General features: G+C 39.2%; 1 protein-coding gene across 2 annotated transcripts in view; it reads right to left on the minus strand.

The window, feature by feature from the left end:
• Positions 1-16,614, minus strand: part of CNGB3 (cyclic nucleotide gated channel subunit beta 3) — a 171,681-nt gene that overhangs the window by 45,038 nt on the left and 110,029 nt on the right. For both annotated transcript variants that reach the window (XM_002710676.5, XM_051844602.2), the window contains exons 11-13: positions 8,470-8,611; positions 5,170-5,329; positions 2,854-2,951 (exon numbers count right to left, since the gene is read on the minus strand). In XM_002710676.5, coding sequence (XP_002710722.3) covers positions 2,854-2,951; positions 5,170-5,329; positions 8,470-8,611 — 400 coding nt within the window. The remainder of the gene's footprint in view (positions 1-2,853; positions 2,952-5,169; positions 5,330-8,469; positions 8,612-16,614) is intronic.

The following is a 16,614-nucleotide window of genomic DNA, read 5'->3' on the forward strand; positions in this document are numbered from 1 at the left end:
TTTATGGGCTGTGTAAGGCCTGTGACATCGTTTGGTGTGGCCCTGCCAAGGCAACCAGAGGCAGGAACCAAAATCCAATAAATCCATAGCAGGCTGATTTTTAAGTTGCTAATTTAAATAGCCTGCAAATGATGCTATAAATATCCAGATGGCCCTTGGCTTAAAAAATGTTCCCCTCAGGTAATGACTGCCTAACCATTCTACTGTACATTTCTGCTTCTTCAACTTGTCCCCAGTGGTATTGATTATGTATTTTTAAGGCATATGCTTCTTTTCTATCTATATTTGAATTAGAGGTGATCAAATTAAGTACCATGGTTTAAAATACTTTAATGTGATAGATTCAAATTTATTGCTTCAGGTAGGACCTCATCCCTGAATTTAGATGTATAAATCAAACTGCTTGAATGATATTTCCAAATGGAAATCTAAGTCACCTCCAACTACTACATCTGTCTTAGTCTGTGTTGCTACAACAAAATATCACAGCTTGGCAATTTATAAATAATCAAAATTTATTTCTCATAGCTCTGAAGGCTGGAAAGTACAAAATGAAGGTGCCATCATGTTTAACGTGTGGTGAGGTCTTCTCTCTTCCAAGATGGCAACCTTGCTGCACCCTTGGAGGCAGGGAATGCTGTGTCCCCACTTGGCAAAGGGTCATTTTTTCAACCTCAAGCCTTTTTACAAGTGTGCTAATCACATCCATGAGGAGAAAAGTCCACTGAAAGGCCATACTGCTCAGTACTGGTACATTGGGGATTGACTTTCAACATGAATTTGGGACACCATCATTCAAACCATAGCAACATCTCAAATCAAAGAGTTGGTTTCTGTTTCCCTCAACCTATACTTACTCTAAGTTACATTTCTAAGTTGCAAATGGTATTTCTGTTCTTGCTGTTCCTCAGACTTATATCCTTCGAACCATCCTTGATATCTTTCTGTATCTCACTCCCTGGATTCAGATAGCAAAAACTGTGGCTTCTTCCTTTGACTATGCCCAATATTTGTGTCCTCAACAATTCTGCTCTTATTACACTGGGTGCAGTCACCATCATCATCTTACCTGTAGATAGTTACGTTAATTTCCATTTGATCTGTCTGGCTTCCACCCTTGGTGCCTAAGGATTATTCTCCATGGAGCACGAAGGATGACCCAATCAAACTGATCACAAATAGTTCACCTTCTGCAGTAGATCCTAAGTATGATTCTCTAAAGTCCTCCGTCAACTTACCCTTAGCCTCAGCCTTCTTTTTATTATGCTTCCAGGACTATTCTTGCTTTACGCATTGTTTCTTTGCTCCAGTCTTTCCAGCCTCCTTGCAATTTGTTCTCAGCTCAGAGTTTCATTTTGTTCATCCTCCTGTAATATCCATGCATCCCCACTTGCATCCATCTCTCTCCTCTCCTAGTATCTGCCTAGCTCACTCCCTTGCTTCCTAGAATCCTCTGCTCAAAAGCCCAGTTGTGCTTCATTAGAGGGGGCTTTCATGGTTGTACCTCCCTCATCTTCCTTAACTTGCTTGATTTTCTTCATGGCATTATTACCTCCATATAAATGTTTTATATTTAGTTTTTATTTCCAATTTTTGGCTTGTAAGCTCCACATACATAATTGTTAGCTTTCAATTGCTATTTTCCCAGAGATTAAAATGATGCCTGAAACATACATGAATTTAATAAATATTTGTTGAATAAACTTATTGACTAGATGAATCATTGAATACCACACATATAATTAAATCTTAGGTGAAAAAACATATGTTGAATATAATGTGTAAAGAAGAGGGTACTCCAGTGGAAAGAACAGGGCCATCAAAGAAGGAGGTACCTTTCTCTGAAGGGAGGAGAGAACTTCCACTTTGACTATGACCCTGTCGGAATAAGATCGAAGTCGGCGAACTCAAAAGGCTTCCATAGCCTTGGCAACTCATGACTAGAGCCTAGGGAGATTACTGACGCCATAAACAAGAGTGTCAAATTGTTAAGTCAACAACAGGAGTCACTGTGTACTTACTTCTCATGTGGGATCTGTCCCTAGTGTGTTGTCCAATGTGAAGTAATGCTATAACTAGTATTCAAACAGTATTTTACACTTTGTGTTTCTGTGTGGGTGCAAACTGATGAAATCTTTACTTAATATATTCTAAATCGATCTTTTGTATATAAAGACAATTGAAAATGAATCTTGATGTGAATGGAATGGGAGAGGGAGCGGGAGATGGGAGGGGTGTGAGTGGGAGGGAAATTATGGGGGGGGAAGCCATTGTAATCCATTAACTGTACTTTGGAAATTTATATTTACTAAATAAAAAATAAATTAAAAAAAGAAATAATAAAAAAAGAAGAGGGTACTCAAAAACATTTGAAAAGTTAAAAAATTTTGTTTCTGAAAAATTAAAACCTCTACATTTAAACTATCCATCTTAACAGTCTAAATCCAAAGTGTTTGTAATGGAAGGCATGATTAGGCATGATTCTCTGATTGTCAGGCCAATCTAGAATTAATCTGGAGCCTGATTTGTCACACATTGCCAAAACACATTCATAAACAGAAGGTGATGTGCATACTAGCAAAGACACAACATTGTAGAGTTTAGTTATATTTAAATCAATGCAAGAAGAAGAGTCTGAAGAACTCTTCTTTGACACCAATTAGAAGCGAGAGGCTTCTAAAGAGCAAGTTGTCTGTGGAAGAGAAACCTGTAATTTATCTGACTCTCACAAATTCTCTAGGTTATTTTGACTTTGTTAAAATATAAGGCAAAGATAAAAATCATAATTGCCATATAAAACAAGAGTTCACAGAGCAATGTTAGTGTCTTTCTTTTAATAGCAGAAGCACTTGCCTTGAATAAGTCGACTTTGCTGATGATGTGGAAGTTCATATCAATGGCGAGGCACAGCTGCATCGTGGTCGGCAGGTTCTTCAGTAAACTGGACTCATCTTTGTAAGGATAAACATTAAATCCAAAAGCATAATAATTAATGAAATATACTATCAAGGTATAAGAAGAAAATTTAAAAATAAAGGAAGCAGTGGAACCTCTTTATAAATCAACTCATCAAATTCTGTATTTTCATTACTTCACTTGGACCTATATGCACATTACAATAGCTTTATGATGCTCATGAGAGAAAATAATTATTTTAGCCATGGTTGACATATTGAGTCATTTCAGAACTTTATTCTTGTTGAAACTTTAGATATGAAATTTAATGAATGTGGAAAGAGACTGGAGAGCAAGCTAGAAAGGGAAAGGGACCTAGTTCATGATTTCTGATTCTATTGATTTCAGCCCTAACATCCCAGGGATGGCACCAGGTGACATTTGAAAATGTAAGGGGCTCTGTCATACCTGTTATCTTATTTGACAATCTTAAGGGTGAGTATTCTCATTCTTCCTTTGCAGAAAGAAGGGAAAACAAAAAGAACTGAGACCCAGAAGGACTGTAAAGGACTGGCTTGATTGTGTATGAATAGTAGGTGGCTCAGATGGAAATTGAATCTAAACAAGAAATGTGCTAAGTCCAATTTATTGTTATTTACTTGCTTATTAATGCAATGCAGAATGCGAATACCTTACAGACTTTTCTACATGTGAGTTAAATTATGGTCCTTCAGGCTGACTAAATGTTCTGTGGACAAAACTGCCTATTCCTAGTTTCTTATATGCCAAGGGTTTCTGAGAGTGATTGTTTTTGATGTTTTCTTATATCTATTTAGAAAAGAGGAAAATTGCTATATCTCTATTTTGATTCCATCATGGATTGTAAATATGTACCCTCGCTGCATACAACAGAATTTTCTTGTTTGGAGAGCCTTTGTCTTTAGGTACCCCCTAAACTGAGGAGTTGGATCAACAGCTGCGGCTACTAAAGGGAGAGAGGAAAGAGCACGGCTTCTCTGTTGCTTTTCTGCCTACTTGAAATGTCCTCACCTGCAGCCTGTAAATGCTCAAGACGGAGCTAGGTAGTTTTGGTCACCAGAGAAGAGAATCTAAACATGAGGCTGGAGTAAGGTGAAGACATTTTTGCTCTTTTTTTAAATTTTTTTTTAATTTTAATTTTTTTTGACAGGCAGAGTTAGACAGACAGAGAGAGAGAGAGAGAGAGAGAGAGAAAGAGAAAGGTCTTCCTTTGCCATTGGTTCACCCCCCAAGTGGCCACTACAGCCTGCGCACTGCAGCCGGCATGATGCACAGATCCGAAGCCGGGAGCCAGGTGCCTCCTCCTGGTCTCCCATGGGGTGCAGGGCCCAAGCACTTGGGCCATCCTCCACTGCACTCCCGGGCCACAGCAGAGAGCTGGACTGGAAGAGGAGCAACCAACCAGGACAGAATCTGGCGCCCCAACTGGGACTAGAACCCGGGGTGCCGGCACCCCATGCGGAGGATTAGCCAAGTGAAATTTGAAATATTGTATTTGAGACTCTCCTTGTAATCTGCACTTGGAAGACAGGATTTTTTTTTTTTTTTTGACTTCTTGGTGGCACTGAATCTTATTTCTATTTGGTAAGAAACAATACATTTGATGATTGCCAACTAGAATATTATCTTGAACTTACTTTACATCCTTTAATAAGGGCTATTTTTAACTCCAGCACTGTAGTACTATTAGTAGACAAGCTTAATTACTGAGGGGCTTGCAGAAACAACCATATACTCTGAAAGGTTTCTGCTCTTTGTGAGTTCTGTGCTCCTTGTAAGATGTCATAGAAGGAGCAAGAATTTGCAGAACAGATGCAGGTCTGAATTCCAGTTAAGCCTCTTGCAAGCTTTGCATGCTTAGCTGAATTTCTTGGCCTCTCTTTCCTTGTTTCTTAATGGAACTGGTGACACTTAATTTTCCCAATTCTTTTTTTGGTGCTATAAGGCACAGTATATAATACTTGGCTTCTAGTGGGCACTGTATACAATTTACCCGGTTTTTTTTTTTTTTTTTTTTTTTTTTTTTTTTTTTTTTTGCCAAGTTTTATTTGCCCTTAAGATATGGCTCTACATTTTAGGGAAAAAAATCCTATTGTATTCAATTAATTAAAATTAAACATAATTTAGTCTTTTTTAATTTTTTGGTTCAAATCTAATTCACCTCTTTCTATTTTACACAATTTTGACTCTATGATAGGGTTTAGAGGAATTTGATCAGTAATCTGTCATGCTTACCTAGCATTCTTTGAGAATGCCATGTATATTCAAACCACCTCCGTACTCGATTCTGCACACTTCGAGGAATGGAGTACATGTTCATGTAGGCAGTGGTATCATCCATGGAGGAGCGGAAGTTGTTCTGATTGGCTGTAGCTGCCCCAATTACATCTCGCATCTAAAACCACAAATACGATCATTCCAGACCCAACAGGAAAATGGGAAGAGATGCTAAAATCTATGTGGTTTTGCATGATTCACTTTCTTCCCCTGACTACTTGCTTTTAAATTAATTGATATTGGGTTCTAATTTATTTCTAAAATATTGGGAAAATCATATTCTCTCTCTGACCTAAAAGAACAACAATAATGCCTGTCAGAACTACCACGTGAGAGTTTTGAGTGGATTTGGTCATATAATGCAGGTACCTGCCCACATTGTCTTTGCAAAATTGATACTACTGCAAAAAAGTTTACATGCCAACATTTTACAGCTTATGCTTATGCAAGGTATGTGCAATGAAAGTGAGCAATTATCTGGCGGAATGGCTAGTCTGTTTTGGTGAGCCTCACTTTGAAAGCATCCTTCATAGATTGTCTAGTGTGGCTGGCAATATAGAGTCAGTTCATCATGAAATTGCAACCTCTGTACTTCCTTTTGTGTTGTTTAGACAGAGAAAATCAAATCTCATCATGCTTAAGGCATAGTATTCAGCAGAAGTTGAAATGTGCTAAAATTACTGAAGCATCATCTACTGCTGTGACAATACTTAAGCAACTGTCAGGTTTTAGTTCTTGGATGTTTATAACTTAGCCATAAAAACCCACTCTAGGTTAAAAGCTGATCTTTAAGGTCTCAGCACAAAAAAAAGATATATAGCTTGACTTTCCCTCTCACATAGAAGAAACCAAGTGGTTGTAAATTTGCTTTGACTGTGGATTTATAACAGGTAGGAAAACTAGGGCCTCACTTTCATTCTCATAGGACTGCTCATTCATTCTAGTACTTGCTAAGCCTTTTCTGCTTATGAAAAAGACTACTTGGAGTTCTAGTTCAAATGGCTCTTTTATTGTGGTACCCTCCTCAGTTTCCATTTTTTAGAGTTAATAGGTTCTTCTGTTTTTCAAATGTACCTCCTGAGGAGCTATGCAAATAGCCCAAGAGTATGCATCTTTTTGAGTCTCTAACTCACTCCTTTTTGGGTCCTTCAAACAGTCCCCACAACTTCATTTCCTAGGTCTTCCTTTTCCATTCTGTACTTGGCAGATGGCCTACCTTAATCACTTAAGGCTGGGAGAGGGATATTAGAGTTGGGAGACTTAATAGAGGATTAACTTGGAAACCAAGGACAATTAGCTCCCAAATTTTTAATGACAGTCATCTGAATGGTTTGTGTGTTATCCTTCAGCAATACTGGGTTTTGTTGGTGGAGGAGCTGAAGAAGACTTACACAAAGGTTCTTTAAAAACTTTGTGGAAAAAGCATCTTATGCAAAAACTGCATGGATTTCAATTTTTTTGGGTGACAAAATAGATTTATCTTTTAATTAAAATTTTCCACAAATTTGTAGTCCCCTCATATTCCACAATGGGGTTCAGGCAAGCACATGAGGGTATGAACAGACAAAAATGTCAGCTTCTATGATTTGCAGCTGAGACTGGGAAATTTCAGTTCAAAAGTGATGATCAATTACAGGGTGTAGTCACGGGTGTGGTATATGTGGGAATTCTGAACAAGTAGAGGTATTGTCCCAGGCTCAATTATTTTGACTTCTGTCTGTTCTCCTCAGCATCTTTTATTGGCTATGAGAATTTAAGGCCAAATCTCTTTCTCCAGCCTCAATCTTTCTCTTGTGCTGTAGTACCACATTTTCAGTAATGAGATATTTCTTCATGTTTCTCTTAGAATCTCAAATTCAATTTAAAGGCAAATATGGTGCATAGAGCTGGAATCCTCAAACTTTCAAGTGCATATGAATGGCCTGAGATCTTGTTTAAATGCAGGTTCTGATTCAGTAGATCTGAATAGGGCCTGAATTCAAAATTCTCAAGTGACTCTGCTGCTGCTCCAAAGACTATGCTTTGATGAACAAGAGAATTGAGCAGTTTTTCAGTCTTGTAAAAATTCCCTTGCATATAGTAAGTGCTCAGTGTATGTTAAACTTTGTTATCATAAGCATTATTATACATGATTCTGCTACATGACCATGACACAAGTAAATTACATACATAAATTACATGTATAAATTATAAATGTGAATAAGGATACCTCTTGGTTGGCGCTGCGGCTCAATAGGCTAATCCTCCACCTGTGGCGCCGGCACTCCGGGTTCTAGTCCTGGTTGGGGCGCCAGATTCTGTCCCGGTTGCCCCTCTTCCAGGCCAGCTCTCTGCTGTGCCCCGGGAGTGCAGTGGAGGATGGCCCAAGTGCTTGGGCCCTGCACCCCATGGGAGATCAGGATAAGTACCTGGCTCCTGCCATCAGATCAGCGTGGTGCGCTGGCCGCAGCGCGCCAGCCGCGGTGGCGGCCATTGGAGGGTGAACCAATGGCAAAGGAAGACCTTTCTCTCTGTCTCTCTCTCTCTCACTGTCTACTCTGCCTGTCCAAAAAAAAAAAAAGGATACCTCTTAATCTCTTTAAACTGAAATTCTATTATCTGCAAAATTGAGAAAACACTGAATATAATGTGACTACCCTGCATTTATTTTATAATAAACTATTTCATTTTTTCTGTTTACATTAAAATTGATTTGAATTGAATTGAGCCCCCATACTAGCTTCCTATTTCAATCTTTGTTAATATAACTTCCTCAACCATTATGATTATGATTTTTAAAAAAGATTTATTTGTTTATTCATTTGAGAGGTAAAGTTATAAACAGAAAGAGGGAAAGATAGAGAGAATGGTCTTCCACCTGCTGGTTCACTCCCCAAATGGCCTCAATGGTTGGAGCTGGGCCAATCCAAAGCCAGGAGCCTGGAGATTCATCTGGGTCTCCCACACAGGTACAGAGGCTGAAGTACTTGGGTCATCCTCTGCTGCTTACCCAGGCACATTAGCAAGGAGGTGGATTGGAAGTGGAGCAGCTAGGACTTGAACTGGCGCCCATATGGGATGCTGGCACCAAAGACAGCAGCTTTAATGGCTATGCCACAGCACTGGCCCTGTGATATTTTATAGCAACGTGGAACTGAATCACAAGCAGAGTAGCTGGTACACAAACCGGTATGTGATGCTGGCATTGCAAGTGGCTAACATTTGTTGCTTTTTCAAAATTGAAAATGTTATTTATATAGGGATTCATTCTCAACTTACCTGACCAATTAAGCTAGAGAATACAAAAACTCCAGAAAAAAAATTCAAGAGTTGGAAAATAATTTCAAATGAAGTTTGTGGTTCTGGAAGACCCCCAATAGTAATTAAAGTTCGGACTGCCCAATAATAGCATCTCAGATACCTGTGAAAAGAGAATATATACACTTTTGCTTTATTCTATAGCAATGAATTACCACTATGCTTGAGAGTAGATTACTTGTTTAATTATGATACATTTCCTCCTGACCAAAGCAGAATTAGCAAACTTCATATGTGCTAATGTAAACATAAAAAACACTGTGACATGACTAAGCAATCAAACCTGAGTGTTTTAATAGTTGTCTCCAAAATGTAGTGGTATAAACAACAACCATATCAGGCTCATGGTTTTATTTCAGAATCCGTAAAATCCCAGTAGAGGTAACTCATCCATGTTTTATGGTGACTGAACTCTGGCCTAGAGTAACTTGAATGGCTGGCAATATCTATAAAGACTTGATTGTGTTGAGTGTCTGGAGTGTTGCTTCTGACTATTGGCAGTGTTCTTCTCTTCTCTATATTATGTTTGCTTGGAATGACCAAGGTAGCTTCTTCCCTTACAAGTTTGAACCTGGGTTGGGCTGGAACAAATGGCACAGCTCAGGCTAGGTGGTCATCTACCTCTTTCCATTCAACCTCTCAATGTGATTAGCTTGGCTTCCTTTTAGCATGGCAGTCTCGGGGTAGACAAACTGCATACGTGACAACTAGTTTCCACCAACCAATAACGGCCTAGACAATAGCTGCAACTCTTCCTATAATTCAGAAGTCTTATAATGACTTCTTTTTTTTTTTTAAACTTACATTTATTTGTTTGAACGGCAGAATTAGAAAGAGGGAAAGAGAGAGAGAGATCTTTCATTTGCTGGTTCACTCCACAAATGGCTGCAAAGGCCAGGGCTGGGCCACGCTGAAGTCAGGATCCTGCAGCTCCATCCAGGTATCCCATATGGGTGGCAGGAGCCCAAACATTTGGGCCATCCTTTACTGTTTTCCCAGGTGCAGTAACAGGGAGTTGGATCACAAGTGGAGCAGCTGGGACTTGAACAGGTACTCATATGGGACACCAGTCACAGTGACTTAACTCACTGCGCCACAATGCTGGCCTCAGTGCTGCTGTTACCACCATGGTCATTGCCATCATCTTTTTTTTTTTTTTTTTTTTAGATTTATTTTATTTATTTAAGGAAGAATTAGAGTAGAGAGGGAGACAGAGAAAGATATCTTCTATCTTCTTTTTTTAACTTAAGGTAAACAAATTTCCAGTAATTCATATATGCAGGTTTAGGAACATAGTAATATTTCCCACTCTACCCTCCCTTCTGCCCATACTCCCTCCTTTCCTTCTCCTTCATATCCTCTTCCCTCTCTTAATTTTTACAATTATCTACTTTCAGTTTGTTTTATATTCATAAGGCTAACCCTACACTAAGTAAAATGTTCAACAAATAGTAAGAAAAAGACACTGTTATGCAACAATAGAGACAAGGGCTGTAAATAATCATTGAAGCTCAAAAAATCAATTTCACTCCTTTATATTAGATTTTTGGTACTCTGTTTTTTTTACCTGCTTCCATCTTTTTTTTTTTTTTAATTTATTTGACAGGTAGAGATATAGATAGTGTGAGAGAGAGACAGAGAGAAAAGTCTTCCTTCCATTGGTTCACCCCCGAAGTGACTGGTACAGCCAGCGCTGTGCCGATCCAAAGCCAGGAGCCAGGTGCTTCTTCCTGGTCTCCCATGTGGGTACAGGAACCCAAGCACCTGGGCCATCCTCCACTGCCTTCCCAGGCCACAGCAGAGAGCTGGACTGGAAGAGGAGCAACCAGGACTAGAACCCGGTGCCCATATGGGATTCTGGCGCTGCAGGCGGAGGATTAACCAAGTGAGCCATGGTGTTGGCCCCAGGTACCCTGTTTTTTACCACAGGTCAGGGAGAACATATTGTATTTGTCTTTTTGGAACTGGCTTATTTCACTATGTATAATAGTTTCCAGTTGCATCCATCTTGTGGCAAATGACAGAATTTCATTTTTTACTACTGTGTAGTAGTCTATACTGTATATATGTCATAATTTGTTAATCCAGTCTTCAGTTGATGGACACCTGTGTTGATTCCATATCTTAGCTATTGTGAATAGAGCTGCAATAAACATGGGGGTACAGATCACTCATAAATGCTGATTTCTTTTCTTTGGGTAAATTCCCAGAAGTGGGATGGCTTATTCATATGGTCAGTGTATATTAAGATTTCTCAGTTATTTCCACACTGTCTTTAATAGTGGCCACATCAGTTTATATTCCCATCAATCAGTAATTAGTGTACATTTTTCACCACATTCTCATCAGTGTTCATTGTTTATTGACTTCTGTATGAGAGCCATTCTAACAGGGGTGAGATAAAACCTCATTGTGGTTTTGATTTGCATTTCCTTGATGGCTAGTGATCCTGAGCATGTTTTCATGTGTCTGTTGGCCATTTGATTTTCCTCTCTTGAATAATGCCTGTTTAAGTCATTTGCTCATTTCTTAACTGAATTGTTTGCTTTGTTGTTGTTGAGCTTCTTTATCTCTTTATATATTCTGGTCATTAATCCTTTATCACTTGCATAGTTTGCAAACAATTTCTCCTATTCTGTTTGTTGCCTCTACTTTGCTGAGTATTTCTTTTGCAGTGCAGAAGCTTCTCAGCTCGATGTAAATCCATTTATTGGCTTTGATTGCCTGTGCTTTGGGTCTTTTATAATAAGTCTTTGCCTATGCCAATGTCTTGCAGTGTTTTCTCAGTGTTCTGTAGTAATTTGATGGTATCAGGTCATAGATTTAGGTCTTTAACCCATTTTGTGTGAATTTTTGTGTAAGGAATAAGGTAGGGGTCTTGATTCATGCTTCTGAATGTGGAGATCCAGTTTTCCCAGCACCATTTGTTGTCCTTGCTGCAGGGATTGATTTTAGGTCCTTTGTCAAAAATAAGTTGGTTGTAGATTCGTGGGTTGATTTCTGGCATTTCTGTTCTGTCCCATTGGTCTATCCATCTGTTTTTGTACCAGTACCAGGTAGTTTTGATGATAACTACCTTATAGTATGTCTTGAAATCTGGTATTGTGATGCTTTGAGCTTTGTTTTTGTTGTATAATGTTGCTTTAGCTATTTGGTGTCTCATGTGGTGTTTCCACATGGATTTTAAAATCATTTTTTTTAATATATGAGAAGAATGTCATTGGTATTTTTATTGGGATCACATTTAATCTGCAAATTGCTTTTGGTAGTATGAACATTTTGATGATATTCATGCTTCCAATCCATGAACATGGAAGATTTTTCTATTTTTTAATGTCTTCTTCGATATCTTTCTTTAATGCTTTGTGATTTTCATTGCAGGGATCTTTGGCATCCTTGGTTAAATTTATTTCAAGGTTAATTTTTTGGTAGCTATTACGAAGAGGATTGATCTTAGAAGTTCCTTCTCAGCCATGCCATCATTTGTGTATGCAAAGGTCATTGATTTTTTTGAGTTAATTTTATATCCTGCCACATTACCAAACTCTTTTATGAGTTCCAATAGTCTCTTAGTGGTGTCTCTTGGTTCCCCTATAAATAGAAACATGTCATCTGCAAATAGGTACAGTTTGACTTCCTCCTTCCCAATTTGTATCCTTTTGATTTCTTTTTCTTGCCTGATGGCTCTAGCTAAAAATTCCAGGACTATATTGAACAGCAATGGTGAGAGTGGGCATCTTTGTCTCATTCCAGATCCTAAGAGGAGTGCTTCTAACTTTTTCCTATGCAATAAGAAGCTGGCTGTGGATTTTTCATAAATTGCCTTGACTGTGTTGAGGAATGTTCCTTCTATACCCAATTTTCTTGAGGTTTTCATCATTCAGAATGTTGTATTTTATCAAATGTTTTCTTGGCATCCATTGAGATTATCATAACTTTTTTGTCCTTCAGTTTATTAATGTTATATATCATATTTATTTATTTGCATATGTTGAACCATACCTGCATGCTGAGGATAAATCCCACTTGATCTGAATGAATGATATTTCTCATGTGTTGTTGGATTTGATTGGCTAATATTTTTTTAAAAGAATTTTTACATCTATATTCATCAGGGATGTTGGTTGGTAGTTCTCTTTTATTGTTGTATCTTTTTCTGGTTTGAGAATTAAAGTGATGCTGGCTTCATAGAAGGCATTTGGGAGGATTCCTTCCCTTACAATTGTTTTGAATAACTTGAGAAGAATTGGAGTTAGTTCTTTAAATGTCTGGTAGAATTCAGTAGTGGAGCCATCTGGTTCTGTATTTTTCTTTGTTGGAGGGTCTTTTTAGTGATTCAATTTCCATATTGGTTATGGGTCTTTTATGTCTTCATGACTCAATTTAGGTAGATTGGATGTTCCAGGAATTATTTAATTTGTTGGCATATAGCTGTTTATAGTATATCCTGATGATTCATAAATGAGAGCTTTGCAGTGTACAGTATTCTGGGTTGAAAGTTTTTTTCTTATAAGACTTGGACTATGTCTCTCCATTCTCTCCTATGGTTTCTGATGAGAAGTCAGCTTTAGTCTAATTGGAGATCTTCTGAAAGTAATGTGGCATTTATATTTTGCACTTTTTAGAATCTTTTCTTTATGTTTTACTGTTGAAAGTTTGACTACAGTGTGTCATGGTGAAGATCTTTTCTGGTCATGTATAATAGGAGTTCAGTATACCTCATGTACTTGGATGTCCCTTTCTTTCTCCAAATTAGGGCAATTTTCTATACTGATTTCCAATCCATTCTCTCTTTCCGCATCTTCAGGAACTCCTACAAGCTGTATGTTGGGTCATTTGATATTATCTCAAACCTCTTGGACATATTTTAATTTTTTTAATTTCTTGGTTTTTTTTTTTTTGGTCTATTTCCAAATATTTGTCTTCTAGCTCAGATATTCTTTGTTCTGCCTCACCAAGTCTGTTGTTATGGCTTTCCACTATAATTTTTTTTAAAGATTTGATTTATTTATTTGAGAGGTAGAGTTACAGACAGTGAGAGGAAGAGACAGAGAGAAAGGTTTTCCTTCACTTGTTCACTCCCCAAATGGCCTCAATGGCTGAAACTGTGCCAATCCTGGTCTCCCATGTGGTTCAGGGGCCCAAGTACTTGGGCCATCTTCTACTGCTTTCCCAGGCCATAGCATGGGAAGAGGAGAAGCTGGGACTAGAACTGGCACCCATATGGGATGCTGGCACTGCAGGCGGAGGATAAACCTAATGCACCATGGCACTGGCCCCACTGTATTCTTTATTTGACATATTGAATGCCTTAATTCTAACATTGCATTTTGATTTCTCTTGAAAATGTCAATTTCATGGGAAAATTTTTCCTCCATGTCATGTATGAATTTCTTTAATTTGTGAATTTCCCTCTGAGTAATCCAATGATCAGTCTTTTGAGTTCTTTTTCAGGAATTTCATGAATTTCTTCAGCTTCATATTCTTTTTAATATTTATTTATTTATTTGAAAAGCAGAGTTAGAGAGAGAGAGGTTTTCCATTCACTGGTTCACTCCCCAAATGGCCACAACGGACAGAGCTGAGCAATCCGAAGCCAGGAGCCAGGATCTTCCTCCAGGTCTCCCACACAGCTGCAGGGGCCTAAGTGCTTGGGCCATCTTCCACTGCTTTTCCAGGCCACAGCAGAGAGCTGGATCAGAAAAGGAGAAGCTGTGACTAGAACAGTGTCCATATAGGATGCTGGCACTATAGGCAGAGGATTAACCTACTGTGCCACAGCACCAACCCTTTCAGATCCATATTCTTTTATTTTTTTCAACTTTTATTTAATACATATAAATTTCCAAAGTTCAACTTTTGTATCATGGCAGCTTTTCCCCCCATAACATCCCTCCCACCTGCCACCATCCCATCTCCCACTCCCTCTCCCATCCGATTCACAATCAAGATTCATTTTCAATTATCTTTATATACAGAAGATCAACTTAGTATATACTAAGTACAGATCTCAACAGTTTGCACCCACACAGATACACAACGTATAAAGTACTGTTTGAGTAGTAGTTTTATCATTAATTTGCATAGTATGACATATTAAGGACAGAGTTCCTACATGGGGAGTAAGTGCACAGTGACTCCCGTTGTTGATTTAACAATTGACACTCTTATTTATGACATCAGTAATCACCTGAGGCTCTTGTAATGAGCTGCCAAGGCTATGGAAGCCTCTTGAGTTCATAGACTCTAATCTTACTTAGACAAGGGCATAATCAAAGTGGAAGTTCTCTCTTCCCTTCAGAGAAAGGTACCTCCTTTTTTGATGGCCCGTTCTTTCTGCTGGGATCTCACTCACAGAGATCTTTCATTTAGGTCATTTTTTTTTTTTTTTTTTTTTTTTTTTTTTTTTTTTTTGCCACAGTGTCTTGGCTTTCCATGCCTGAGAAACTCTCATGGGCTTTTAGCCAGATCTGAATGCCTTAAGGGCTGATTCTGAGGCCGGAGTTTCAGCTTCATATTTTAATATTGATGTGCTGTGTTTCTTTGGGGAGTCATATTGCCATCCTTATTCTTGTTTCTTGAATTTTTGCATTCATTTTTAGGTTTTTGTGAAAGTACTTGGTAGTCTTCATAGATGATGTCTTTTTCTTTGAACCACATCTCTTTGGCTTGGTGGAGTGTCTGCTCCCTCAGTGACTACCCAGATGCCATGTATTGGGTATGGCCAGGGAGCTCTGGTCAGTGCTCCAGGGTGGGGAAAGTATCCAGGGTGAAACCCAAGTTGGGCATGGTACATCTCTATTGTCAGCAAGGGGGAGACTATGATTATCTCTGTTGGTGCAATCATACCTTCACATCCTCTCTTCTGAGGTCATCTATGCCAATGGTTAGCCCACCATGGCAGCAACACTCAGGATCTGTGCAATCCTCAGTGTGTGCACAAATCCCACTTCAAGGACTCACTCTAGGGAACCAGGGAGCTCTGAGCCTCTGGCACGGACACAGTGATTTTCTAGAGACACAGCTACACCCTGCACCCTATCATGCAATCACAGATTTCCTACATTCACAGTGGTCAAGGCTCTCACAGTCACAAGGTAGACTATCTACTATACCCTGCTAGCCGGTTCTGTTTTTGCAGAGAGCAGAGATATTCCCAGAGCCAGCTGCCTGTGGGTGCTCAGATTTGGTGGTTTGAGCCTTGAAAGCCTGTTACATGTTGAGAGCCTGGGGGCACCTCATGGTCCTATGTGGGTGCCCAGCCCCCTGTCAACCCTCCAAGCCAGACTCAAAATAAGTGGGGAATGTTAAATTTTCCCTAAGGGAAAATCTTCAGATCACACATGTCTACAAAATGGCACCTTCTACCCGTTGGTTCCTTCGTGTCCTTGTGGGAGAAAGAAGCATGTTTTTTTTTTTTTTTTTTTTTTTTTTTTTTTTTTTTTTTTTTTTTTCTGCTGGGTTAGGCAAGTATCCTGGACCCTGTTAGGCCTGCAGGCCAGACACAAAGTCAGTATAGTCTGCAAGGCTCTGCCTGTAGCAGTATCAACAGTGGCATGGGATGCTGCAGTCTGCTCTCAGCTCATTCTCCAAAGCTGGCATATCTTCTGCATCTTGGCTCCAGGGATCGTGTGTTGTGTCTGTGCTCATTGCTGTGTGTCTGCACCTTCCACACTGATTCACATTGTCCCTCTCCTGTAGAATTTCCACTGCAGATTTCTTTCCAACTCTCCCCTGGAAATGCACTTCTTCCATTTTTCTCTATTATTTTCTCCTTGCCTAAAGCAGTATGTCTTTCACCTATTCAGCCATGTTGGAATCTTGATATCTTCTGTCTTCTGACTCACTCTCTGAACAGCCAAAATGGCTAGAGCTGGGCCAATTCAAAGCCAGGAGCCTGGAACTCTATCAAGGTATCCAAAATGGGTAGCAGGGCCCAAGTGCTTGGGCTTGGACCATCTTCTGCTGCCTTCCCAAGTTCCCCAACAGGGAGTTAGATCAGAAGTGGAGCAGCTGGGACTCCAACTGGTGTTCATAGGGGTTGCTTGCACCACAGGCAGTGGTTTAACCTGTTGTGCTATGCTAGCCCCAATGCTGTATTTAAAA

The sequence above is a fragment of the Oryctolagus cuniculus genome, chromosome 6 (genome assembly GCF_964237555.1).
Source record: "Oryctolagus cuniculus chromosome 6, mOryCun1.1, whole genome shotgun sequence".
Lineage (NCBI taxonomy): Eukaryota > Metazoa > Chordata > Mammalia > Lagomorpha > Leporidae > Oryctolagus > Oryctolagus cuniculus.